Genomic DNA, 26,191 nt, shown 5'->3' with positions numbered 1-26,191 from the left:
AGTCCAGACCCAGAGGGAATGTAACCACATTCCATTGCCTTCAGTTAAACTCACCCTTGCTCGCCAGACGTGGGGAAGGATGGCAAGAAAACTGTTGACCCAGGTAGATGAAGCATAAAATAAGCCTCATGGTAGAGAAGCTCGCTTATTTCTTACGGTCAGTGCCACTCTTCCGTGGAGGAACTTCCAATGACTCCAGTGGGTGTGCCCTTGGGACCTTAGCTGGTGCCCTTGGATTGCTTATACCAGGCAGCTTAGGAAGTGAAGAAAAATACCAGATGTGATTTAGGCTGCAGGAGGAGCTTATGCCGGATATAGTTGTCCGAGTTGGATTTTTGGCAGAACAATTCAGATAGCAACCTACATCTGCTGTAAGTGTGGTAGGTTTTTCAATGGTCCTGGGTTTTATGTAATATCTAGCACCATGATGGGGCTCTGTGTTTGTACAGACATACAGGGGAATATACCTCCTGTTGAATTGTCAACATCCCAACACATTCTCTCTGGCTCCATGTCCCAGTCTCTTTGTCCATCCAGTGCAAGTTCTACACCCACAACCTAGTTCCGTGTCAGATCTCCCCATCCCTCTTCTCCATACTGGTTCCAAGTCCCAGTCTCCTTGTCCAGCCAGCCCAGTCTCTTCCATTCTGCATCCCATTTTAGTGTGTCTCTCCTCTCCCCGATTTTTCTCATCAGCTTCCAGTCCCAGCCTCCGGTCCCCCTGGTTCTCAGTCCCAGTCTCCTTGCCTAACCATCTGACATGGAAAATTTCAGCTCAAACAGTGCAAGTTTGGCAAAGTTCTAAACAACAGAGTCTTACAATGGGTAGTGAGGGGCTACCTTTATAACCAGTGCTACCTGCCCTGCCTGTAATTTATTTACTTATTTTGTAAGCTTTTTGGGGCAGGGACTTTATTTTTATTGATGGTTTGTATGAGCCAGCACAATAGGGTCCTGGTTTTCTGGGGAGATTGTAGCTGGGGAGACTCAGCATGTGATCATGTAATTAAAGACTGTTCACAATGCATATGCACAAGAGGGCCGAATTAAAGTTGTAAGAATCTCTTATCACGGAAAATGTTAGACAACTTTATTAGAAGAGATGCTACCAACTCCCCAACAATGTATTTCATGTATCATGGAATCACAGAAGATTAGAGTTGAAAGAGACCTCAGGAGGTCTTTTAGTCCAACCCCCTGCTCAAAGCAGGACCAACCCCAACAATATATAAATAAAATAATCTACAGCATAGCCAAAAAATTACTTGAGACAAACATAATGCTTCATTTCTCTTTCTTTCTCTTTCCACTTTGGAGTAAGGTCGTTTTTATTGGCATCTAGAAAAAGGAAAATAATGTATTGACAACAGACTGTGACATTTCCCTTCCTTATCCCCCCAAGTTGAAGTCTGTAGCTGTATTATTTTATAAATAATAATAAAAAAATTACCCCCCCCCAACTTAAAAGAGTGCCCTGAGCAGTTCAAACAGACAGTGCACTGCCATATAGTCATGTCTTTGTCTTATGCTTCAAATGGGGATGGTGTGCTTCATCTTTCCTTTTGTTCCTCTGTATTTTTGGACTGGAAATTCCCTCTGGTGGTATGTTTGATTCTAAACTCCCTTTGCTTGGAGGATCGTAAGTTTCCTCCAGCCAGCAAGCAGTGCAGGTGCTGTATTTGGAGATGTAAATAAATGATGGAGGGACGCCTGCTGTCCTGGTCTTCCTGCTGTCGCCATCATCAGTTTCAGCTTTCACCAGGTCCCTCGGGAATTGAGCAACAGCAGCCCACGGGGTGACCCATGTGGAGTATGACATCGTCAGATAAAGGAAATGACCCGGATGGAGCTGTCATACCCACACAGAGCAGATGTGTGTCTAACAAGCAACAAAGAGTTTAAGACGTGCTTCCTGCCCATGGGTGCGCACTGTACAGGATGCTGTGAAAAAGAAAGAAAATCTGGATTCTGTAGATTCTGGCTCATTGAATGAGTTTAGCATGAAAGTCCCGGCACAGCCGAACATTTCTCAGGAGTTCCTGAAACATAAGCACAGGCAGGAGGAGCCGAGCAGATGACGTAATAGAAACTGCTAGACTTCAGGCAGAGGATTTGATTGAGTCTTGTAAAAATTAGTGTTTGGATTATGGTGTCTCCTCTAGAATAAACAGAGCAAAATAGAAAAAGGAAACTGTAAATCCTTTTCTCTGATCCAACAAGTATGTCCGTTGTGTAATCACGGGGGAGAACACCTGGAGAAAGCAGCTCTTTTCAAACCCCTATTTACATTGGCCAAGGTAGAAAGGACTAGAGAGTAAGATGCTCCAGGGTGATTTCTCAGACACATGAGCACATTTCATCTTCTTTGCATCTTTACAGCAGTGGAGTGCCATGCCCGCCCCCCTCGAGAGTCCCTTGTCTCATGAGATGTTGTTCATTTTAGTACCAACGTTAGCTCTGTCCCACTCTCTCCCGCCTCCATTGTAGAAAATGATTTATGTCAGAAATGCGGAATCCTCCGACTGATGTAGAAGTTTTAACTGACATTAAAGATGGTGAGACTCTAATGCTGTGGCAAGGGGGGCCATGTAAGTCTCTTAGCTAGAGAGATGTTGTGGAAAGCATTCTCCGTTTCCTGCATGAGTCCGTTTTTTTGTATCCCTCTGTGATGGGGCAGAGCGGCCCCGCACTGGTACCGCAGAGGTTAACCCTTCCTTCCTAGCAGAGGAAGCCACGCCCTGGAGGCTCTGCTGGGCATGCTCCAACTGGAGAACAGGTATAAAAGTCTGCAGAGCTGCTCAGTGGGGGCTGACCGCTGGAGGGGAAGGAGGCATGCCGTCAGCTCCCCAGGAGGGACAATGTGTGCTCCAGGATCTGGAGGCCAGCCAAGCTGGGACGCACCCTGATGCTCAGATGGAGTACATCACAGGAGGGGAACAGACCAGAGGACCCCCTGAATTGGAGAACCTGGAGGTTATGGTAGGAAGTGACCCAGGGGAACTTTAGAGGAAAATGGCATTAGAGCCGCACAGAGGCTTGGCTTGTTTCGGGCGGATCCCCGCTGAGCCGGTGGCAAGGGGAACTTGCCACTACCAGGGCCCTGGGTTGGGACCCAGTGGAGAGGGTGGGCCCGGATCCCCCTACCACCCCCTGCCCCCCACACACACACCACAGGAATCATATGGCCTCTGGTCGCTAGGCCATGCTACCCTGTCTGAAAGGGGTGATTATATGGGTGCTGGCCATTGGGCCACACTGCCCTGACACTTGGGGTGAGTTACATGGACTCTAGCTGCTAGACTGCACTACCCCATCTGCAAGGGGAGAGTTATATGGACTCTGGCCATTGGGCTGCACTGCTCCACTGCTGGGAGTGATTTATATGGATCCTGGCCATTGGGCCTCACTGCCCTGACACTTGGGGCGAGTTACATGGACTCTGGCCGCTAGGCTGCACTACCCCATCTGCAAGGGGAGAGTTATATGGACTCTGGCCATTGGGCCATACTGCTCCAACACTGGGAGCGATTTATATGGACTCTGGCCATTAGGACACACTACCCCGGCCAAGGGGTAATTGCATGGAGGGAGGCCATCAGGCCTCATCGGGTGCCCACAGAGAGGCGAGCACATGAATTTCGGAGTGGCGAGGTCGGACACCCCATCCCATCCCTGCCATAAAGGGGCGGGGCGATGCCAGGACCGCCACACCCTCCTTTTTGGTCTTGTTCACACATCTTGTCCCCCCGCATTTGGGCACTGGCAGGTTCTAGAAACTGGTGCCATGGTCACCAAACTCTGTCACGGACTTGCTGTGTGAACTTGGGTGAGCTACCGATCTCTTGGTGCCTCTGGGTGAAGGCTTAATGAATGAAAGTTTATAAAGCACTTTAAAGGCTACAGATGAAAGGTTCAGTGGAAGTGCGACGTATTGTACTGCTGCAGCATTCTAAATTGTGATCGGTGTCCTTCCTCTGGGGTCCATTATCTGTTGGTCCCCAGAAAACAGTCAGCTCACATGGTTTTGGCTCTCTTCCTTGCAGAGAAGAGCCTAGTTACCTATGAAAGCAGCAGGAAACAAGGAAGAGGAATCAATCGTGTGGTGGTCAGTTAGGAACTGGACTGTGATCTCCACCTCATTTCATAGAGGCTACCAAACTGTCATCAGACAGCGCCAACTGCAGGTCAACAGTAGCTGGGCTGAATTCAATCACCTGTAGATACGTCCATACCTTTACCAATACACTGAGCCAAAGGCCATTTTATAAAAATAAATAGCCACTGTCTCTGGACAAAAGTGATCATTTGATCGGTTCCTTTGGTTTGAATGGAAATACAATTGGATTTATGCAACTCAGCACAGATCATATTAAATTTGTCCACTGAGTCGGTTGTTTCCTAGATCACAGAAACCTTTGCTGTGCAGGCTGAAGGCAGCCAGATGGCTGCTGTACAGACACACACAGTCAATTGTTTAGCTTCAGAAGGGATCAGGCCAAAAACCTGTCAATTTCCAGTTTATCCATAATAAATGTATTCCCTTTGCTTTTGTGCCGACTCCAGCGTGTGCAGGTCTTGAGAAACCCTGAGCCTGATTCTCTTGACCCCCCTGCCTCAGTTTCACACCAGTGTCATTACCAGCTTTGGTGATGGTCCCCTCATTTACACTAGTGCAAGTAAGAGGAGAAGCAGATTCATTATATTTAAGTGGAGAGACCTAACCAGGAGCACTGGGCTGACACTGCGGAGACCCGCAGTCTCGTGCTGTTTAAGCCTGCTGAGCTGTCAATCCAGGGCACTCTAGTGAGTTTTTGAAGGAGTAGCAGGGTCTGAGGTTTTGTTGAGCATGTGGACAAGGAGTGCAGTAACCATGAGACTTGAGTTTTTGCAAGTACTCCTAGTCCACACACACTATTAATTGCTAGCAGGATCAGGGGCCAAGGCTGGAAGAAAAGGCTCCAACTTTCCAACAATGGAAAGTGTTTTGTGCCAGCCCCCACATGCATTGGTGAGCTGGAAGAGCGGGGCAGCCTGCCAAGCTCCCTTTCTCCGTCCTTGTAACTTCTGAGTTTAAACACAAGTATCTGAAATTCTTTAATCAGCAGTTATTGTCCTGGGTCATCTAACTGCTCATCAGACTGATGGCTCAGTAGAGAAAGAGAGACTGCATCATGCTGTGATCTGAGACACCAGCGTAGGTAGTTCACCATGGGCTCTGCACAAGGGGCAGTAGGGCTGAGGTGATGCTCCCAGTAGCAAGGGGTTGTGCTGTGTCACTCACGAGAGTGTCTCACAACTCTGCTGTACAGAGCCCTACCACAGAGGGTTGTGATATTAGTGGACATGATATCAGTGAGGAGGAAAAGGGCCCTGTGATGGGATGAACCCCTCCCCAATCAGGAGTGAGAAAGAGTTAAAGGGTCAGTTAGTCAAGTTCACTTCACCTGGATGGTAATTAGGTAGTTATTTGTTAGCCAGAGACAGGGTCGTACCTAGTCACACACAGCAAAAGTGGCTGCACAGGGCACTCGAAAATTTGGGGCACCACCGGGACAGCAGGTAAGAGCGGGTTGGCTCCCGCACACCCAGCACACGCTGCAGTCTCCTTAGGCAGGGGCCATATTCCCAGAGCCGAATGAGCCAGCGTGGCGCATTCTGCGTGAGGGAGAGAGTACGGGGGTCTCTGCGGGGACCTGTGACTCTCCACTGCCATGAGGCGGGCTGGGTAGCTCGGTATCCTTTGCTGCCTCGTCCCTTCCCCTCCCCGCCTCGGGCTGCAAGCCCAGACGGCCGCTGCATCAGGTGTGTATGAAGCTCAGTGTGTGTCAGCAAGGGGGGGGTCTTCTGGGTGTCCGCGGGCAGGGGCGGTCAAAACTAAAGCTCATTTAAAAACTATCTCCACTCTACAGTGAATCAGGAACGCTTGACTGGTCTTGCTATTCTTGCAGTCGAACAAGACATCACTTCGTGTTTGTCATATGATGACATTATTACTGATTTTGCAGCCAAAAAAGCCAGAAAGCTTGTTTCTAATTAAATACAAATCCTTTTTTCAATACCTCTTGACAGTAATTTCCAATAAAATGTTGACAGATTAAAAAAATTATATTATTTGCCTCATTCGCTCAATAAATCAGAATTTTTTCTATAGCTCTACTTCTTTAGTGCAAGCGTAGTCCATCAGCATTATAGTGTGCTTAATTTGTTTTAACTCTTTTTAATAAAAAGCATGTGGCAAGTTTTTTCCAATACTGTAAGCTTATGTTTATGTTGCTAAGAGCAAGTCGGGCACAGGGGCACCAGTTTAATAATACTGCGTAGGGCCCCATAAATCCTAAGGACGGTCCTGGCCAGAGAGCATGGGACTAAAGAAGGATCCAGACACCTGGGCCTTATGAGGGCTGAGAGAGCTCAGTCCCGGAGGAGAAGCCACAAGGAGGAGCAACAGGTGGGCTGGTTCCTGTGAAGGGCGGATGCCCCAAAGACTGTGGTGGTACATCGACACAGCCCACGGCAGTGAGCGTCCCAGCTGGGTCGACCGGCCTGGGCTCATGCTACCACACTAAAGACAGCTATGTAGACAGAGCTTTGAAGCTCTGGCTTAGGCTCTGAAGCCTGTGGGGCGGGGAGAGGTGGGCTTCAGAGCCTGAGCTCCAGACTGGCTAGTTTTAGCATGGTAGTGCAAGGCCTGAATCTGTCAACCCAGGCTGGGCGGCTAGCTGCCGTGGGCTGTGTAGCCAGACCCTTGGAAGGAAGACTTAGGCTGTGCAGAACAGGGCTCGATTCCAGAGCTGGGGAAAGGCAGTAGAATCCCAGGAAGGGCTTGAGCCCAGGGTTCAGGTTGATACAGTTGGACATTTTGTTACCCTGGAAGGGGTGTGACCTAGTCGCTTTTCAGTGTGGGGGTTGAGTGGTGTGCAAAGGTGGATGGCCTACAGGGAGTGCTCAAGAGGAAGAACCCCCCCAATGAAGTGTCCGGACACCGGGGGGTGCCCTTGAGATGAGGGCACCCTATTACACAACCGGGATCTAATAGTGCCACAGGACGAAAGGTGTGTTTGAGAAGTGACTGGGTCTGTGTACTGTTGAAGATCCAGGCTGCGGCTGGAGAACGTTCGTTAGTGCTTCAGCGAAAAGGAGAGCCAAGGTGCGAGGAGTTACTTTGAAGAAGACCTTCCCTGTCTGCCCTTGCCCCTATGTTTCTTACACTCACAGGACGGCGAGTATCACTGACCCTGGAACCGGACAGGTCTTCCCACCATGCAGCATGTGATGGGCACCTTCCACTGTAAACATGCTCTGCTCAGCTCTTTGAGGCAGGTCTGGCAGCCATTCTGCAGACTGATCTGTGGTGTATCTGAAGGGTGGGGTGCTGAGTGAATCTGATTTTCAGCTCCTCCAGCACATAAACAGTCGAGGGATTATCTGCATAGGAACAGGCTTGGCATTTACAAAGACTCTTACTTAGTAGGAAACTTTCCACTCAGTTTCCACTTAGTCTTGGATTTAGATAATTGAAAGCTTAACCGGAACTCTTAACACCCTTGTGCTTCCAAACAAAACATGCCAAGGCAGCCTATTCTGATCGTCAGGAAAGAAAGGCTTAGAAGAACTCGAAAGGGTTTGAGTGATAATTAACTCTGGAAGAATGCTATAACAAACTCTGTGTGTGCGCGTAGGTGCATCCACGTGTGCATATGGACGAATGTATGTATATACACACACATACCCTGCACTGGGTGGACTCAGAACTGCTCTGCTTTGTTGTAGGCCTTATACTGACAGCCATCGAAGGGAGATTCTCCTTTAGCTTGAGTGGTCGAGGCCTGTACTTTTGGAACAAGAAGATCTGAGTTCTAGACTCGCCGAGGTGGCAAACTTCCAAATGGTCATTCAAAGCAGCATTAGTGAAATTATAAGATGGTTACGGATTTCTGAAAACTTTATGCCTGGGCCCCTTCCTTCAGCAGCTTGAGGTTTCAGTTACCTGAGTTAAGCACACTTTAAAGGAATTTGACCTCGAGCTATCCCTCCCAGTTATAAGCATTTGTCCACCACAGTGAGAAAATGCTAAATAAAATATAACCATCGCTCCGTTTTCCTGTTTTCAGAAGTCTGTTTTGGGAAATCGGTTCACAGGACATAGCTAAGCTTTGGGGCTGCTGCTGTCTGCTGTTTCTGTAGAAATCGGGTAGATGTGGGAATTCCAGTGTGTGCAGGAATTTAAATCCTCCTTGAGCAAAAAAGCCTTTGAATATGGGGTAATAAGGAGATAGGGTAATAATTCTGTATGGCTAGCTCTGGTGACACTAAACATGATGGACAACGTTCACCCTGGGACCATGTAATAATACTTTTGTCAGTAGCTTTATACCATGAACAAATTTTGCCCATTTTATGATGATCCAACCTGACTGCTCTTAGAGCATCACTAAACATAAAGGGAATGGTGTAATCTTATTCTCTGCAGTGGCTGAGATTGGTACAGTATCCTCTCTCTTGGTCTCTGAGGGTATCGCTATTTAATTTCAGTTAACGTATGTAAAGTGCTTGAAGATGAAACCCAAGTGCCAAGTACTATTTCCTTTAATTAACTCTGAGCTAATTCTGATGCCTGAATGTCTCCGTTTGCATTCCAAGCATCCATGGGGATTAGAATACAGCCATCAGGCTCATTTCACTTATGACTCTTCCACCCAACTTGAAGCCGCATCTCTCTCTGATACCATCTCTTATTAATTAGAAATGCCCCTCCAGCCCTAGGAAGGCATGGCTTTGGAAGCAGCACTTGACTCCACAAGCAGGAAACCAGCCCGGCCTTCCCTCCTCAGCGGGAGATGTAAAAGTTTGGCTGCCGATAAAGGCCCATGGATCAGCACAAGGAGGTGAGCAAGGGGAGAAGCAGTTGTGTAACAGGTGCAGCATGAGGTCACTTCCCCTCTGTCAGCTGGGGGTGCTGATGTGGTGAAAGGGAGCCGCTTGGGCTGGAGTCTGGGATCAGGGACCCTCTGGGGTTCCACAGCTCGGGCTCCAGCCCGATCCCAGATGTCTACACAGCTATTTTACAGCCCCGCAGGCCTGAATCAGCTGACCCAGGCCAGCCCTGGCTGCTTTGTTGCTGCCTAGATCCTTGTTCTCTTCACTGTGCCAGCTGCAGTCATCCTAGGCCTAGCTGCTCTCTTCCTGGGCCTGCTGCTAACTGTTAATGGCTTCTGGTAGTGAAGACGCACGAGGAAACAAATTGTTGCTGATGGATCACATTTCCCCTAGGCAGGAATCCAATTTTGCTGCACTTAGGACTGGCGCTTTTATTCTATGTGGAGAGAGAGAGAGAGCCAACCAGCCAAGGGACAAAGAGCACTGTAAACCCCTCTGGATAGATCACATGCCAAAAGATGGGGCACCCTATGGCTCGTCCAAAATTCTACTGACAGCCATCGTGACGTTTTTGTTGATGTCGCTGCCTGGGGCACATGAGTATCATTTTTCATCTGAGGACCTCAACGTCCTTTGCGGAGATGAACTATGAAAGCCTCACAGGACTTCTGGGGATGTAGGTCCGTATTTTCCAGGAGGCAGACTGCGGGGCAGAGAGGTTAAGTGGTTTACTCAAGTTCACACAGTGAATTAGTATTGAAGCAAGACGAGATCCCAGGAGACCCATCTGTAACCATTAAGCCATGCTCATTTGGTTCCACTACAGCCTTGGGTGGAATGCAGTGTCGCATATGGAAAAGAAGAGAAACACGTAGCCATTAAATGCTGGCCTCTGCTCTACTTCATAGACCTGTGGAAAAATGCCTATTCTCACTCTCAAACCCACCAAGAAAGAATTAAGTTGATTCACACTTGGGCTAGAATAATTGCCTTTGGCTGAAATATAATTGTCCGTGGGTAATTGTTTATTTCACAGTGAAAACTAACACTAATCTGTAGCCCACTGTAGCATTACCCTTGAATAAAAGCATGCTGAATTGCTGTGCCACTCACTTAGATCTTCTGCCCAGTGTTACTGTAGGAGACTATGGAATGCAGGAACGCTTAGGGCTTGATCCCGCATGGTCCTTGAAATCAATGGGAGCTGAGGGCACTCAGTACCTCACAGGATCAGGCCCTTAGCAAAGCTCATATGCTCAGGTCTAGCAGATTGCCCTGTCAGTGTATTTTTTACATTCATTTGATTGTATGCTGGAGCCTAGTGCACTGTCTTGGTTTTATACCATGTACATGAAAGTCTCCAGACTTGTAATTCAGGACCTTTGTGTGCTTCCCCCCACCCCATGGGAGGAAGATGCAGGAGAAGATGATGAAATCATTAATAGTACTGACACTTGCAGTTCTGTACAGCACTTTATGTCCTCAAATCAAAACAGTGGTGGGGAGATACCACCTCTAACATATTTCGGAAGCTGGCAGTTGGAGTAGAATAGAATTGCAGTACTAAGTAGCTTCTGGAATAGGGTCTTGCTACTGGAGTTAGCCATACAGAAATGGGGCCAGGGCAGAGGCTTATCTAGGGCCGGTCAAATATTTTCTGTCAAAACTGTTTTTTGATGGGTTTTTTTTATTTCTGCTTTACATGAAAAATTTCAATATTCTATCGGGGAGAGGAGGGGAATGAATGCTCAAAACCAGGAAAGGCTTTCGCTGATACATTTTGTTGTTCAGCCAAACTTTGGGGCCAAAAAGTTGACATTTTCTGCGGGAAATACGTGGCAATGAAAATATTTTTGTTTTCATCAAAATTTTCATCGGGGGAAAAAAATCTTGTGTTCTGACTGGCTCTAGCCTTGTCACAGATTTAGTTAGTGCATTTCTGGGATGTGGATTCCAGAACTCAGACCATTTGTATAAACAGCTGAGGTGCACACATCTGGAGACACAGAGAAACTAAAGGATGTAGGCAGAATAAAGCAAGCGCAGAATCAAGAGAACTATTCCTGGATGTTCAGGCCTGGATGAACCATTGCGATCATCTAGTCTGACTTCCTGCATGACACAAGTCACTGAATTTCAGTGTCACTGTCCCCTTTTTACAGCTGGGAAAACTGAGGACCTAGGGAAGTTATCGTCTTATCAGATGAGGCGCTTGCCAAGCCAATTTGTGGCAGCCTCATCAGCCAAGTTCAGAGCCCTCAGACCACCAGCAAATCTTATCCGAGGGCAGTCATCCATGACATGTGACACTGTCTGTCTCTGGCCACAGCTGCACGTGGGGCACTCTTGTTGGCCCCTGGTGTGAAGGCTGGCTGCACATTGACCCTGGCCCATTCAAAATTGGTATAGGGAGGTGAAGTGATTTTACCCGAGGTCATACATCAGGTCAGTGGCAATGCTGGGATAGGAACTCGGCTAGAGAGTGTGTGGTTGGTAGGCAGGGCACTAGATTGGGACTCAAGAGAGCTGTGCTCTGTTCCCATCTCTGCCACTAACCTGCTATGTGACCTTGGGCGAAACATTTCACCTCTCGTTGCCTCCTATTTTCCTTTGTCTCTGTATTTAGATTGTAAGTACTTTGAGGTTGGGGCTGTGTCCTATGAAGGTTTGTACAGTGCCTAGCACAATGAGACCCCAGTATGGACTGAGGCCTCTACATGCTACTGTAATATAAATAACAGCTCTCCTCATTCCCACTGGACCACACTGCTGCTCTTTGTCTTATCATTTTTGGCAACACAAATGTGCCTAGACTAAAACTGATGTTGGAAACAGTGTTTTGTGTGGCAAGTGCTTTGAGCTTGGGTGAAATATCAAAGTTACTGTGACTGAAATTAAAATAATTTGTGGTTAGATGGGGGGAAAGTGGAAATTTATAGCAATTACTTAGATTTATTGCTGGAACCAGTTGACAGGCTTTGTCAGTTTCATCTGCTGTCCACGTTCTGTCATGTTCTTTCATTCAGGCCTCTGGATGTTTTTCCTTTTTGGAATGGAAACCTTTGTCCCTGTGATGGGGGATTCTCCGGACGCGGGAGACTTAATATTTCTGTGAACAGGATAAACTGGGGTTTTATTGGGATAGGATTAAAAGTCAAAATGATCTGGACAAACTGGAGAAATGGTCTGAAGTAAATAGGATGAACTTCAATAAGGACAAATGCAAAGTACTCCATTTTGGAAGCAACAATCAGTTGTACACATACAAAATGGGAAATGACTGCCTACGAAGGAGTACTGCAGAAAGGGATCTGGGGGTCATAGTGGACCACAAGCTAAATATGAGTCAACAGTGTAACAAAAAAAGCGAACCTCCTTCTGGGATGTATTAGCAGGAGAGTTGTAAGCAAGACACGAGAAGTAATTCTTCCGCTCTACTCCGCTCTGATTAGGCCTCAGCTGGAGTATTGTGTCCAGTTCTGGGCACCACATTTCAGGAAGGATGTGGACAAATTGGAGAGAGTCCAAAGAAGAGCAACAAAAATTATTAAAGGTCTAGAAAACATGACCTGTGAGGGAAGATTGAAAAAATTGGGTTTGTTTAGTCTGGAGAAGAGAAGACTGAGGGGGGACATGGTAACAGTTTTCAAGCACGTAAAAGGTTGTTACAAGGAGGAGGAAGAAAAATTGTTTTTTTAACCTCTGAGGACAGGACAAGAAGCAATGGACTTAAATTGCAGCAAGGGAGGTTTAGGTTGGACATTAGGAAAAACTTCCTAACTGTCAGAGTGGTTAAGCACTGGAATAAATTGCCTGGGGAGGTTGTGGAATCTCCATCACTGGAGATGTTTAAGAGCAGGTTAGACAAACACCTGTCAGGGATGGTCTAGATAAATAGTCCTGCCAGGGAGTGCGGGGATGGACTAGATGACCTCTTGAGGTCCCTTCCAGTTCTATGATTCTATGATCAACACTAAAAATACTGGGCCAGATTGTGATCTACATTGCAACAGGATAAATCTAACTTGAGTGGAATTATTCTGTGGAGTGCAATTGATACCAGAAGCTGGACTGTTGTCCCTAGTTCCCGAACACAATTATTCTGTCCCCCACACTCCAATAAAATAAATAAACCAACACAGAAACAGAGCATGGCTGTTCCCCCAAATTAATATTCAGAAATATGGGAATCATTGTCTTGCCTAGATTTCTTTGTTGCTGCAATCCAGAGAAAGCTGCTAACACTGTCCTCCATAAATCCTCCTCCTTTGCTGCATGATTTGCTTGTCGCCACCTGTGTGGGGTTGTTAAATCACGATGATGCTTGTGGTTTATGAGAGGGAATCATCCAGCTCACTTGGTTTGGCTGTGTCAATAGACATGTTCTCTAAATCTGGAGGAACTTTCATGCTATACCATCTGGGGCCAATCATGGGTGGCCTCCCCTTCAAATCTGATGAGTGTCACCAACCAAAGACTGAGTAACACAAACCATTGACATGTGACCAAAGACTGACATAAGTAAGACCTGGGTTTTGTCACACGTCGCACCATAGCTGATAAATTTCATATGTATTTTAAACCATAAACCCATTGTTACGGATTTCTCCTCACTGTGTGAATCAAATGAAATGGTTCTGTAATCTGCTACAGATGTGGGTGGAGGTTTGAGGGGGTCCCTGCCCTGGCTGTTAAATGATTGTTGTGGGGCGGGGGAGTTCTCTACTTGGGGTGTCAGGGGGAGAAAGAGAGTCATCAGGCTACCCCCAAATTCAATTCATGCTGTTCCCCACACCAACACAATTCAAGTTATGGAAAAATGGAAGTTTCTTGGAGCAACTGTATCATCCTTTTGTTCTGTGTTTGTACAGCGCCTAGCACAAGGGGGTCCTGGCTTATAACCGGGGCTCATAGGTGCTACTGAAGTACAATAATTTTAAGGTCCCCCATGGAAGTTGTCAGCAGGGGTTAAACCTGGGATCCTCACATCCGCAGTACAGGGGTATGAAGTGCACATTATTAACACCAGTCAGTAGAAAAGGTGAGGCTTGATCTTGTGGTCTCCTGGATCCTATTCCAGGGCACCTTCCTGCAGGCTAAGGGCTATTTTGATGGGGGCAGGTGCTCTCATCTGTGGATTACTTCCTAAATTAGTGAGACAGGGAGCCTGATTTGACTGAAATGTAGCACATCCCACAAAATACAGTACATTTGAGAGCTTTGGCTGGAAAGAAGGAGAATTTGCACTGCCCTTGAGGTGTTTCCAGGAAGTGTTGTGTTCCCGAAAGGAGGGGCGTTGCTCCAGCTTTTAGGAGGGTGAGGTCCCCACTGTGATCACGTGGCAGCAGCAGACAACCTGCTTTCCACTGTTCTTGAGGTTCTAGCCCTGATGGTTGTCAGACTGTGAATCTGAAATCTAGTGTGCACACTGCCACTACCAAGCACTGCACTTGTGCCAGTTCCCTGCTCCTTATGCCTATGTAATAATCTGACACTTAGCCAAGGGGTTGAACATTTCAAATCTACCAATGTCTAACGACCATCAGGGAAAGAACGCAAGACCTTTAGTGCCGGCTTTACTCCTTGAGCTAAAGGAGTACCTCCTTTATCTGGTAGTAGTATGCTCTTATCCTCTGTGGATCACCCACTGGAGATGGACACTCACACTTAGGCAGGATGTTACACCCATATTGTGTACCTGTGTAAGGGCCAGTCACAATCTGGCTTTACATGTTTCCACCGGGTACCTTCCTCAGATGGAAAGGGACAATACTTTTGTCATTGCATGTATTACAAACTCTGTCCCTTGCAACCACAGTGCATGACCATGAGCATAGTGACAGTGCATTTCTGTTTAATGCAGAGACATACACACATCATTGGACTCTATGTATCAGCCCTTACTAAATACAGTGCATGCACATATCTCACAAGTAATGCAAGCTAGGAAGCTAGTGGGTATTTGTGAAATGTGGATCTCCCAGTATCTGCATACTCTGATGTAGTCTGCTAATAATACGTATCACTTCAGTAAGTCTAGGTAACGTTTGTAATTCTCACTATTTAGCCAGATAGGTAAGTAGTAGTATCCTCATTTTACAGAGGAGAGAATGAGGTAGAGTTTAAGGTCATTTACACAAGTTATTGGGCTCAATACAGGGGTAACCTACCTCCTGTATATTGCAGGTCATTAAATTACACCCAGCCTAGATGATCTAATGGTCCCTTCTGATCTTAAACTCTATGAATCATGTGTGCTACAATTACACACCTAAATTGGTACGCTTAGTTATCGGGATTCAAAGTGTGACTGTAGTAACCATGTACAAACAAGGCATGAATTGTATGCATGTGTCTGCATGTGCAAAATGCACACACAATTTTCTGAAAACTCTTGTCTAAGCTATATGATCCTGAAGGGAGTCAGAATCAGGGCCAAGATCAGAACTAAGAAGTTTCTGCCTCCTAGTGTAGTGTTCAGGCTGCTAGACCACATCTTTAGCGCTGGTCCAAAAAAAAAAAGTGAAAAATTTCAAAAGAAAAATGTTTTGTCTTGCACAAATTTGTTTGTTTTTTCAACGAAAAATTCAATCAACTGATCAAACATACAATGAATGTTTGAAATTCCTAGAGGGAAATAAACACTCTTGCTTTTTTATACTTTTTCCCCACTAGAAAAGGAGAGAAAAAAAGTTTAAAAATGAAAGAGTGGGATTTCCCCCAACAAAACGGAATGAGAAATTTCAGTATTTTTCTTGACAAACAAAAAGTTTTGGCCAAAACAAATATATTCTGCAAAATTTTGGTTTGATTGAAAATCACCTTTTCATTTAAAAACGACAATCTAGTTGTATTAGTAACATCTTATCGGCCTTACTAAACATACGTGATTAACAAAGAACATTTTTATTTTAAAAAAGTAAACACAGGATTTTAGTACGAATGCCAAGAAAACAGTTAATTTTATTCAAACAGATTAAAAATAGAAACAACACAAAACCTAGATACTTTCCTCTGGATTTTATTTTTGACTGAGTAAAAATCTATTGAGGGTTTTTAGGATGCTAAGAAAACCTCCGGTCTGTAGTAGTTGTCCAGAAATTGTACTATTTCAACCTGAATTATGCCTACTCGACAGGCAGACGCTTTGAAACTCCTGTAGCTTATAGAAGAGTCAGACTTTTAAGAAATGCCAGTATTTTTCAGGAGAAAAATATATGCTTCTGTTTCCAAGCGGAGCAGAGTTGGAAGATAATTAAGCTTCAGCTGCTTCCTAGAAGCCAAAGCAACAGTTAAGTCCCAAGTTCATCTTGGTTTGATGCAAATGATTGTATAAAAGCTGGTACAGGCTCCCTCTAGGTCCTAATGCAAGGATGGTCCATGAGCCCAGTGCGGCCTGTGGTTGCTCTTCTCTTCAGTACAGAGGTGCAGCCTGTGGTGACTACATGTCCCAGCATGCAATGTTCCGCCAGGATCTAGATAGTCTAGTAAGGTTTGGGGGTTCAGATCAAGCATTGCATGCAGGGACCTATACCTCCCTGGCCCCCATCTCTGGAATAAAGATAAGCTGCTATCTGGTCATTTTTATGCAAGTCAGGTGTAGCCCTGGCAAATTGTCAATGTTGCCCTTGGTAGGACAAAGTCTGTCTGCCCCTGTCCTAAAGTTGCAAGTATTAAGCGTATTTGTATTCAGGTCACATAAATTGATTATAAAATAAATATTAAAAAAACAAACCAAAAAGGGGAAACACACCGAATGCCTTCCTTTATTTTTTTTTCACTACTCTTCCATGGCGTATTGATATGAAGAGGGGTGATTTGGCTAACCAGTTCCAAGCCATGAACTGATATATATACACACAAGGTTGGCATCCTTGTCAACCAATGAGATTGCTGCCTTAACCTAAGCCATTTTAATAATTCAGTTTCTAATCTCTTTTGGCAGTGCCTAAGAAGGAATGTTGGGAAATATATTTTAAGGGATGACCTCCTCAAAGAAACAGGATTTACTTCATACTTTAAGAAATTAGACTATATCAAATGTGTAATAAAAATATTTTCTATAGGATTTTAAAATATATACACATATAAACTACCTTAATTTTAATGCCCTGTTGATATTGATGTGATCTTTACAGTATCTAAACCTAGGTAAATGAAGTTGCCCAGCAACCTCCATCATGTCTCAAAACAGTGATTACAAGACAGGAGACCTTGTCTACCCTAAAAATTGAAGCATGCTTGAAAACTGGATCTGAAATCTACTTTTTTATGGTCCTGACTCAGCTCCCATGGAAAGTCAGTGCAAAGACTCCCATTGACTGTGAGAGCTGGATCCGATCCTAGACACAGGTCCAGGTAACCTGGTTTCAAATATTGCCAGGCTGGGCAGTGAAAATGGACCCAAAGCGTACTGATGCTGCTTTCCCCGTAAGGCTCAAACAGACTCTTTGGAAGCACTCTTCAGACAGCTTGGTCCAGTCTAGTGTCCAGCCAAATCTGGTGTTGATCCTGTTTATCTAGAACTGTATCTAAACAGAGCTCCAATTTGTTTTACATACATGGTTCAAATGCCAGTGTAGACAAGGTATGAGGGCCAAATCCTGCACTCTAATGCAGGCAAAACTCCCACTGGAGTATTTGGCTGTGTAAGGAGCATGAGATCAGGCCCTAAGTCACCAATATCATTGGCTTGTGCCCTAAACCTTGCATTATACTTTAAGGTAGGTAGCATGAGAGTTCTCTTGCTTTAAAGAGTTAATATGTGGGATTTGACCTCCTGCAGAGGAGAGCTTCTCACTGAGCTTTCGGTTTATCTGCTCCATGTGCCTGTTGTTCTTTCTGGCTTGCCGGAGGGACCTCTTGACTTTCTTCACCCGGTCTCGCAGCTGCTTGTTGCGTTTCTCCAAGGTTGCCACCTTCTGCTGCAGTTTCTTCACTTGATCCTCTTCCTCAAATAGGGCTTTCTGGACTGAAGAACACATGAGCTGAGGGAAGAGTAGAAAGGAAACAGGACACATGAGCTCTAAACCAAAGCCAGGAAGCCACTTGCACTATGAAAGCGTGTGTAAATTCCCCAGACAGTCTATTGATGGAACACCCCACAACTGGACGATTGTTTTTGGAAGCTCCTCCTCATCTTGCAGTTTTCTCCTAAAATCCTCTACCCCTTAGTCTTCTCTGAATATAAGAACAAACTATTTCAGATCTTAATAACATTAGCTATCAACATCACCTTAATGAGCTCTACAAGAGGTTAACCTAAATCAGTGGTTTTCAACCTTTTTTCATTTGCGGATCCCTACGAAATTTCAAATGGAGGTGTGGACCCCTTTGGAAATCTTAGACATAATCTGCAGTCTCCCAGGGGTCCATGGACCACAGCTTGGAAATCACTGGTCTATGTCATCAGTGGCATTTAGTTGAACTTAAGAAGGAGATCTGGCCTGTTTCTCCTCCGTGTTTCAGATCTGGGATTTGAATTCAGCTTATTGAGTTCTGCCATTTGCAAAATTTATAATCAGACCCAGGTTTTTTTTTTTTTTTTTTTTTTTTTTTTTTTTAACCCTTCTGAAGTTCCAGGTTTTGGTTCAAGCCCGTCCTTGTTCTTTCTAATAGAGACAGAAGGGGATGGCACAATGATCTAAATCTGACACTTGATGTGCCCACATTGCCTGGAACCACAAGGTCAAATCCTGGCAAGTTTGGACTCTGCCCTTCCAAAGTTTAAACTCCCTCCCCCACGCCCCCAATTTTATGCAGTTTATTATGTATAGATGAGACTTAAAAAGTAAGATCATGACATCTCAGTGTGGACATTAAAGTGCCCCTGGCCTTATTCTTAAGAGTAGAAATTTGCCCTTGGTCAAAAATTTTCTCCTTCCCCAATCCAACCCCATTGTTGCACAATGTGCAATGCACCAGTTGATTGCTGCATTTTAGTGCTCCTGAATGTATAAATAAATCTCCTCTCACTCCTGCAGTCCTTACTCAGGCAAAATTCCCACTGACTTCAGCAGGACAACTACAGGAATGCCCCCATAATTTGCAGAGCACTTTGGAATCCTCCAGGATGAGAGAGTCTGAGTAGAACTGTAAAGCTAAGGAATGGACTGATGAATAATTTTTTAAAGATAGCATCAAATATTTAAGGTTTCAGAGTGGTAGCTGTGTTAGTCTGTATCAGCAATAAGAATGAGGAGTCCTTGTGGAACCTTAGAGACTAACAAATTTATTTGAGCATTTGCTTTCATGGGCTAAAACCCACTTCATCGGATGCATGCAGTGGAAAATACAGTAGGAAGATATAGATATAGATATATATACACACAGAGAACATGAAGCAATGGATGTTGCCATTCCCAATATAATGAGAGTGATCAGTTAAGGTGGGCTATTATCAGCAGGAGAAAAAAAAACCTTTTGTAGTGATCATCAGGATGGCCCATTTCCAACAGTTGACCAGAAGGTGTGAGTAACAGTAGGGGGAAAAATAAGCACGGGGAAATAGTTTTACTTTGTGTAATGACCCATCCACTCCCAGTCTTTATTCAAGCCTAATTTAATGATGTCCAGTTTGCAAATTAATTCCAGTTCAGCAGTTTTTCGTTGGAGTCTGTTTTTGAAGTTTTTTTGTTGTAGTATTGCGACTTTTAGGTCTGTAACTGGTTTGTAATGTATCAAATACTATCACATGGGCATATCCCTCTCTGTCATTCTCCTGTAATGATTCAACAGTGCCGTTGTATCTCTGGTTTATAGGCTCACTGTATGTTTTTTTCCTCTTATTTCAGCCTTTGTTTTAGGTTTCACCTCCCGTGTTGTGGCTGTCATAACAGGGTTATAAAAATCAATGTTAAAAATGAAAACTAGTGCTAACAAAAATTAGAACCCAGGCATTGTTTCAGGGCAGAGTTTAGAGAAACAAAGGGTTTAAATTCCTAATGTATCATGTTAGTAAATCTGTACATCTTACCAATAAACTCTGGAGTACAGTAGCGACTGGAGGAAGTGAAGTCCCTTCTAGAGCATTTGTTTCTTTCCATTCTTTCTAGGAAAATATTTCTCTTAAATTTTAATAGTGTGATTGGAGTTTTAAGCTGCACTGGTCACGACAGGCCATCAAATGTTGTGGGGCCGGGGGAGGGGGGGGGAGAGAGAAATGCTGTTTCTTTGATTAAATTTTACTTTGTATCTCCAATCGTCTTCTGTTTTTTAAATAGGCATTGAGGGCTCCTAGAGCTTTGGATAGGCTTCCTTTGGCATGAAGTTTAATAAGGCTGAAATCTAAATAATTAAGTGAATACTTGCAGAGATAATGAATAATTACATGCTGCTATATATTATTTTTTCCATATTGTTTTTAAATGTTTTTCAGCAAACCGGGAGGTGGTGGGTGGATGGGTAACGTTTCATTTGCTTTGGAAACCTGCCAGCCATCGAAAACCTCTGCAGGATAACATTGCAGCAGCTTCCACTTGCAGCTGGCTATTTTGCTTCAGTCCGTTTTACGGACGAGACCCAAGATGAGACCCAAGACTTTGTTGGATACGGAACCATTCGCAGTGACCACACTCCCACCAGAGTGGCTTTATAAATGCATGCCAGGGAGAATGGTGACTCCAAAACAAAGGGCCAAATTCTGTTCAGAAAAAGAGAATGTTTGTTTGTTTTTCCAATAATGCATATTGCAAGCTAAATCCACAAGCTATTTGAAAACAGCCAGTTATTCTTGGCTTTCATGTTTCCCAGTCTCCTGCGAAGCTTCAAACTGAACATTTAAGAATAATCTTAAATCGAGTGTACAGCTTTCACTTGCAGTTTCTTAAAACAATCCCTAGCTATTAGGGATTACAACATGACTTTCACAGGGGGCAGATTATCCCATATTGACCTACTGTGAGGTTTCTTGCACCTTCTTCTGAAGCATCCAGTGCTGGCCTCTGCCGGAGACAGGTTCTGCATTAGAATGACCTTGGGTCTGACTCAGTCTGGCAATTCCTATGTAGAAGTATGGTTCTAATGCGAGAAACGACTATGTCAGAATGGTACCTTGTTACCCAAGAGATGTGCATTCTGTGTATCAGAATCCCTGACTGCTGATGTTAGTGACAAAAATAAGATTTGATTACTATTCATCTACGCTCTCTTCTTATAAGGTCTGACTTGTATCTGAGTATCTTAAACTTCTGCTAGGCTGTCAGAGCCAATACACCTATGTGTATGAGCTGGATCCTATTTCTTCTTGTGCATCGTCAACAGGATTGTTTATTAAATTCCAGCTAGCCCTATATAAATCTACTGAAGACAGTGTGGTTGTACAGGAACTAGTGCAGAACTGGTCCTGAGGAACTTTTTATTGCTGCTGTTGAGGCATGTAATAGACAGAAACCAGCTTGACATTTTGATCCCTGGTTGCATTTGCATGGTTGAGTGAGAAAAAAATCATCTCTTTACTTGTAAACTAAGCAGAGTTGATATGGAAATCACTGAGACACAATGAGCCTGGAAATCACCACTGTGTTGCCAATTGTTTAGAAAAATCCAGTTGTAGCATAGTTAGGGCCTCCGTTAAAAGTGGTTTCCAAACACGTTGAGCTTTCCACTAATATAGACAGGTTTCGGGCCACATTTTGCCCAGTTTTATACTTGTATAAATGTAGAGTGATCCCATTTAGGTCCCATAGAGTTACACTAGTGTAAATGGGATCACTCATTACCTCTCACACCTCTGAAAGCCACAGAGAACTGGATGTTGCATCTGGGCAGGTTCTGTGGCCTCATTCATTCTGCATCTCCCACCAGCAGGCTCCATTTCCTTGTGCATGGAAAGCTACTTCAGGTATAAAACTTGAAACACATGTGACCACGTATGTTCTGTGAGCTACGTTTTTAAGAAGTGCTGCAACCCAGCTAAGTAAAATGCTCTTTCCTGCCCATCAGACTCAGTTAACAGGCCACTGAAGTCTCCTGCAGAACGATACAGCACAGTTAAGAGTCACTAAAGAGAGCCGTCCTACACACTTCCAGCACAAGGACGAGTTCTGCGGAGGGCTAGAGGGAAAGTGGTAGGTGTGCCAAAGTGAAGGAATCTGAAGCCCTTTTCGGGCTTCAGCAGCACACTCCAGTGTCTATATTTGAGTTGGCATAGGCTCCTCCCCTCCTCCCTATGACTAAGGAGGGTGGTTTCGGGAATGACCGCCAACCAGAAAGCCACTCAATCTGGCCTGAGGTGTGCTGAGCAGGATGCTGAGCCCGCTAGTACGCTGTGAAAGAATCAAATGTGGCTCATGGGAGGATAGTGGAATGAGGAGAGGATGGTGAGGAGACTAGAGAGGAAAGAGCAAAACTGTCTTAAGAAGCTGTTAGTGAATGGCAGCTTTAGTGTCAGTGCTGGCAATCGAGTGGCTAGCTTACCGGTGCCATGGAGCCTCTAAGGCCACTTTTGAAAGGAATACTTAGTTACAATGTATTCTAATGGAACCGAGCGACGCAACCAAGTGACCCCAGACTGAGGGCATTGCTTAGAACAGTTTACGAATTACACCGCTGAGCTCTGCTGGTATTGTGTTTACCTCCTCTAGCCAATAACACTTCAGAACAACTTGTTCTTCTTGAGATGACTTCCGCTAGGATTCTCTCTCTGTTCCATAGTTTCTTTAGCTCGCAAAGTTCCAGGGTGGCTTGAAGTCAAATCTACTGCAGGACCCAGGTAAGGACAGGTAGCATGGACATAGGAAATTCCTGAGAGTTGCAGGTTCCTAGGACCTCTCAGGATTTAGCCCAGAGAGTCTATTGTTGTGGAATCAGAGATTCATTTGTCTAAGTATTGATCTGAAATATTTTGTCTTAAAAATGTATCCTTTAAGCCTCACTCCGTCCACAGGCTTAACAAAATGTATTCAAGCCAATAAAAACCAGCATTATATCAAACAACACGTGTTTTTGCTAATGCGATTGCAGGAATGAGCACTATTACAGCGTGTGCACACAGGTTACGTTTATTTATAAAATCTGTACTTCATACATAAGCTGATTTCTGAATGGCCGAAGCACTGGACTCTGTTCTCCTATGGCTGAATCACAAAGATGCTTTGTAGTAACGGCATAATGAACAGAGATCGCTCTGCTGTCAAAGGCAATGGGACACAATGGTAGCATTTATACATTATGAACGGAATACAAATGATTAAGTTGGCATAGAAGAGATCAAGTAGGTTAGCCACAAGTTCAAACCCCAGCAGTGCCAACTCAGCCCTTCACCTATTTGAGGGAGATAAAATGAGTTCCAGATAGAACCACACACCATGAACTTACAAGATTTTTCAAATGTGGTGGATTCTCCATCACTTGAAGTCTTTAAATCCAGACCGGATGTCTTTCTAGAAGATATGCTTCCCTTCAGCCAGAAGTTTCGGCCTGTGTTTTGCACAAGGTCAGATTAGATGATCATAATTCAGGGTCTACTTAAATCGTGGCAAAATCACACATTTTTCGCGGGTTGCTCAGGGCATAAAGAGCAAAATTTCGCAGATGCGTTCAGAAAGTTGTATGTTCCAGGCCACCCTTACTTCTGCGCTGCTGCTGGCAGTGGCACTGCCTCCAGAGCTGGGTGCCCAGCCAGCAGCCGCCACTCTCTGGCCACCCAGCTCTGAAGGCAGCGCAGAAGTAAGGGTGATAATACCGCACCCACCCTGCAATAGGCTTGTAACCCCTTTTTGGGTTGGGACCCCAGTTTGAGAAATGCTGTGTTCTTTCGTATACTTTTACCCTATACTTTACCCTATGGTATAGGGTAAAAGTACACAAAAGACCAGATTTAACGGGGGAGCCCAGATTTCATGGTCCATAACGTGTTTTTTCATGGCTGTGAATTTAGTAGACCCCTAATCATAATGGTCCTTGCTGGCCTTAAAACCTATGAAACGAGGTTTCCTCTGCTCTCCATGGATAATAAAGCTACTCTGGTACTCTTTCTAAGAGTGAGGGGAGGGTTGCCGTGGTGTCCTGGGCCAAAAATTCCCATCCCTACTCACGTTGTTTGTTGGCACAATGTCTACGGATGCTTATGTTATTATTACATTCTGTTGTTACTATGGGGTTCATTTTTTAAAAAAGGAATCAGGGCCTCCCCCACAGTAATTCCTAGCTTTAAAAAGTAGGCCCCCCTTCTCTCTTATGGCTGAATTCTCTAGAACTGCACACCCTTCTCATCCCACAGCTGTTACAGTGATTGGACGGTTACTTCCCTGATATCCTCACTGCTCAAACGGAGCACTTGTAAGTAAATGCTCTGGCTGAGATTTCAGCCTCTCCCTTAAGCAGTGTGCACAGTCCAGAATTTTTTTCTTCCCAAAACAGAGTTCCAAACCCAAGATCACACCAACAAAAACAAGTTACCAACGGCATCTGGAGTGCTTGATGGAACAAATGACATCTGTGCTCTCTGGGAACGCTGGGCAAATGCTACAGATAGGTAGCTGCAGTGGTTGGCCGCTCCCTTTGCACATGCTCAGTGCTTAATTTGTGCCAGGGTTGAGCCCCGGCACCCCTGGACTTGCTGCATCAGTTATGAAAGTAAAATTGCTTGAGCCCAACATTGAATTGCTTGAGCCCCAGCACCTCTTTCATTACAAATTAAGCACTGCACATGCTGTATCTTCACCGACAGCAGCTCTTGTTGTATCCCAGCATTTATCTCCAGTTGCCTTCCATGATATAAATCACAGAGAACGGGAGAAGCTGGTCAGATTCATTGCATGTTGCTTAGGTGCTTCGTGAAACCTTAGCCAGCACCAGACGCTTACCTCTGGCTCCTTATTTGTTTCACTCTTTTTAGAGAGACTTGAGAGCCAAATGTCGCTCTTTATTTTTTAATTCTATACAGGATCTATTTACTGAGCCCCGTCAGTCTGCCCAGCAAGAAGAAGGTCTCTCTCTGTGCCCCATGGAACAGTACAGTGTAAATAAGACATGATACAGATCACTCACAAAATACTCCCCCCTCCCTTGGCTGAAGAAGACTGGATGGGGGACTCCTTTGAGCACATCAGCAGGATTGTTTACACAGCCTTCAGATTTGAAGCCCTGCCTCCTGCCATGGGTGGGCCTGAGCATGCTGCTGCCTCAGCAGACTCAGCCCCTGTCAGCAGCAGTTAATGAGAGGAAACCGTAACAGCTTGCTTATCACTGATGCAGGGAGTGAAGGAGGGTTTTGGCAGGTGGGGAGGGTTATGGAAACTTATGTAAAGTACCAAACGGAGAGGCTGGCTGGGGACTGGGTGTGTTTGTGTGCGTGGGAGGGGAGTTTGATGGCTATCCTTGCTATATGGAGGCCTGTCACCGAATCCTAGGCACAGATGTATGTGTTTGTCAGGGAAGATTTAAGGCCCTTTCCTGTGGTGACCCTCCAAGTGGAAGAAGCCCTCATCAGCTTTGATAGTGTGATGGCTGATGGCTTTCCTATGACTGCTGTCTTCGCTTCCAGCCATCAGCAGGTTACTGAAGAGTAATATGAAGCATTCACTTTCCCCAAAGCGTGAGTCATGAAGAACTAGCCCAGGAGCAAGGACAGCCTTTTCAACTGTTCGCCAGCAGACCAGCTTCCATTCTTAAGAAAAAAGGGGTAGGGATGTCTCTCACTGTTACAGTTGCAAAAAACAAATAAAAAAACCCCCCAACCTTTCAGCCCTGTCCTAGAAGCTGAAAACGCTGGGGCAGAGAGGTTGAACCTAAATTCAGGTTCCATGTGTGATAAAGTTTTAAAATTCTCTTAAAGCTGATCGTTGGGGCTAACCCCCCTCTGTAGCTGCAACAAGCGGCCTGAGTGATAACTTAATGAGCCTGATGCAGGCAGCATGGACCAAAGCGCAGTTTTGCCAGGCACTTCTTGTGCTTGCTGACATTCCTATTGCAGGTTTCGAAAAGGCCAAGGATTCCTGCCGCCTGCACTCTCCCTGGAAAATGCAATCTCTGTTTACAATTTGTGACAAAACGGACTTTCCAGTGTGCCAATGTGCCAGCTGCTTCACCAGGATGCACCGACTCAGCAGGCAGGGCTGTTTTGCTTTGGGGAAGACGGGGGTTGTTGGACTTGGGGGGGGGCGTTGGTTGCTAGGGCAAAAACTCCACAGCTTACTCTTATTGTTTTAACCATGTTCTTAAACTCAGCTATGGACTTCTTGAAAAACTTAACTACAGCAAAGAGCCCATTAATTTGAAAGCACAACCTTCATTTCTGGTGTGGTGTTTGGATTCTGGGTGGGTATTTGTTTGTGGTAAATATCGGAGACATCCAGTGTTAAAATCTTCATCT

The 26,191-nt window shown here is 45.0% G+C and overlaps 1 protein-coding gene across 1 annotated transcript in view; it reads right to left on the bottom strand.

Annotated features, from left to right (window-relative positions):
• Positions 1–15,892: 15,892 nt before the first annotated feature.
• CCDC3 (coiled-coil domain containing 3) overlaps positions 15,893–26,191 on the bottom strand; it is a 70,325-nt gene continuing 60,026 nt past the window's right edge. The window contains exon 3 of the mRNA XM_074952801.1: positions 15,893–17,864. Within this exon, the coding sequence (XP_074808902.1) occupies positions 17,589–17,864 (276 nt within the window). The 3' untranslated portion in view covers positions 15,893–17,588. The remainder of the gene's footprint in view (positions 17,865–26,191) is intronic.

The sequence above is a fragment of the Natator depressus genome, chromosome 1 (assembly GCF_965152275.1).
Source record: "Natator depressus isolate rNatDep1 chromosome 1, rNatDep2.hap1, whole genome shotgun sequence".
NCBI classification, from domain to species: domain Eukaryota; kingdom Metazoa; phylum Chordata; order Testudines; family Cheloniidae; genus Natator; species Natator depressus.
This window is presented reverse-complemented; position numbering and strand designations above follow the sequence as displayed.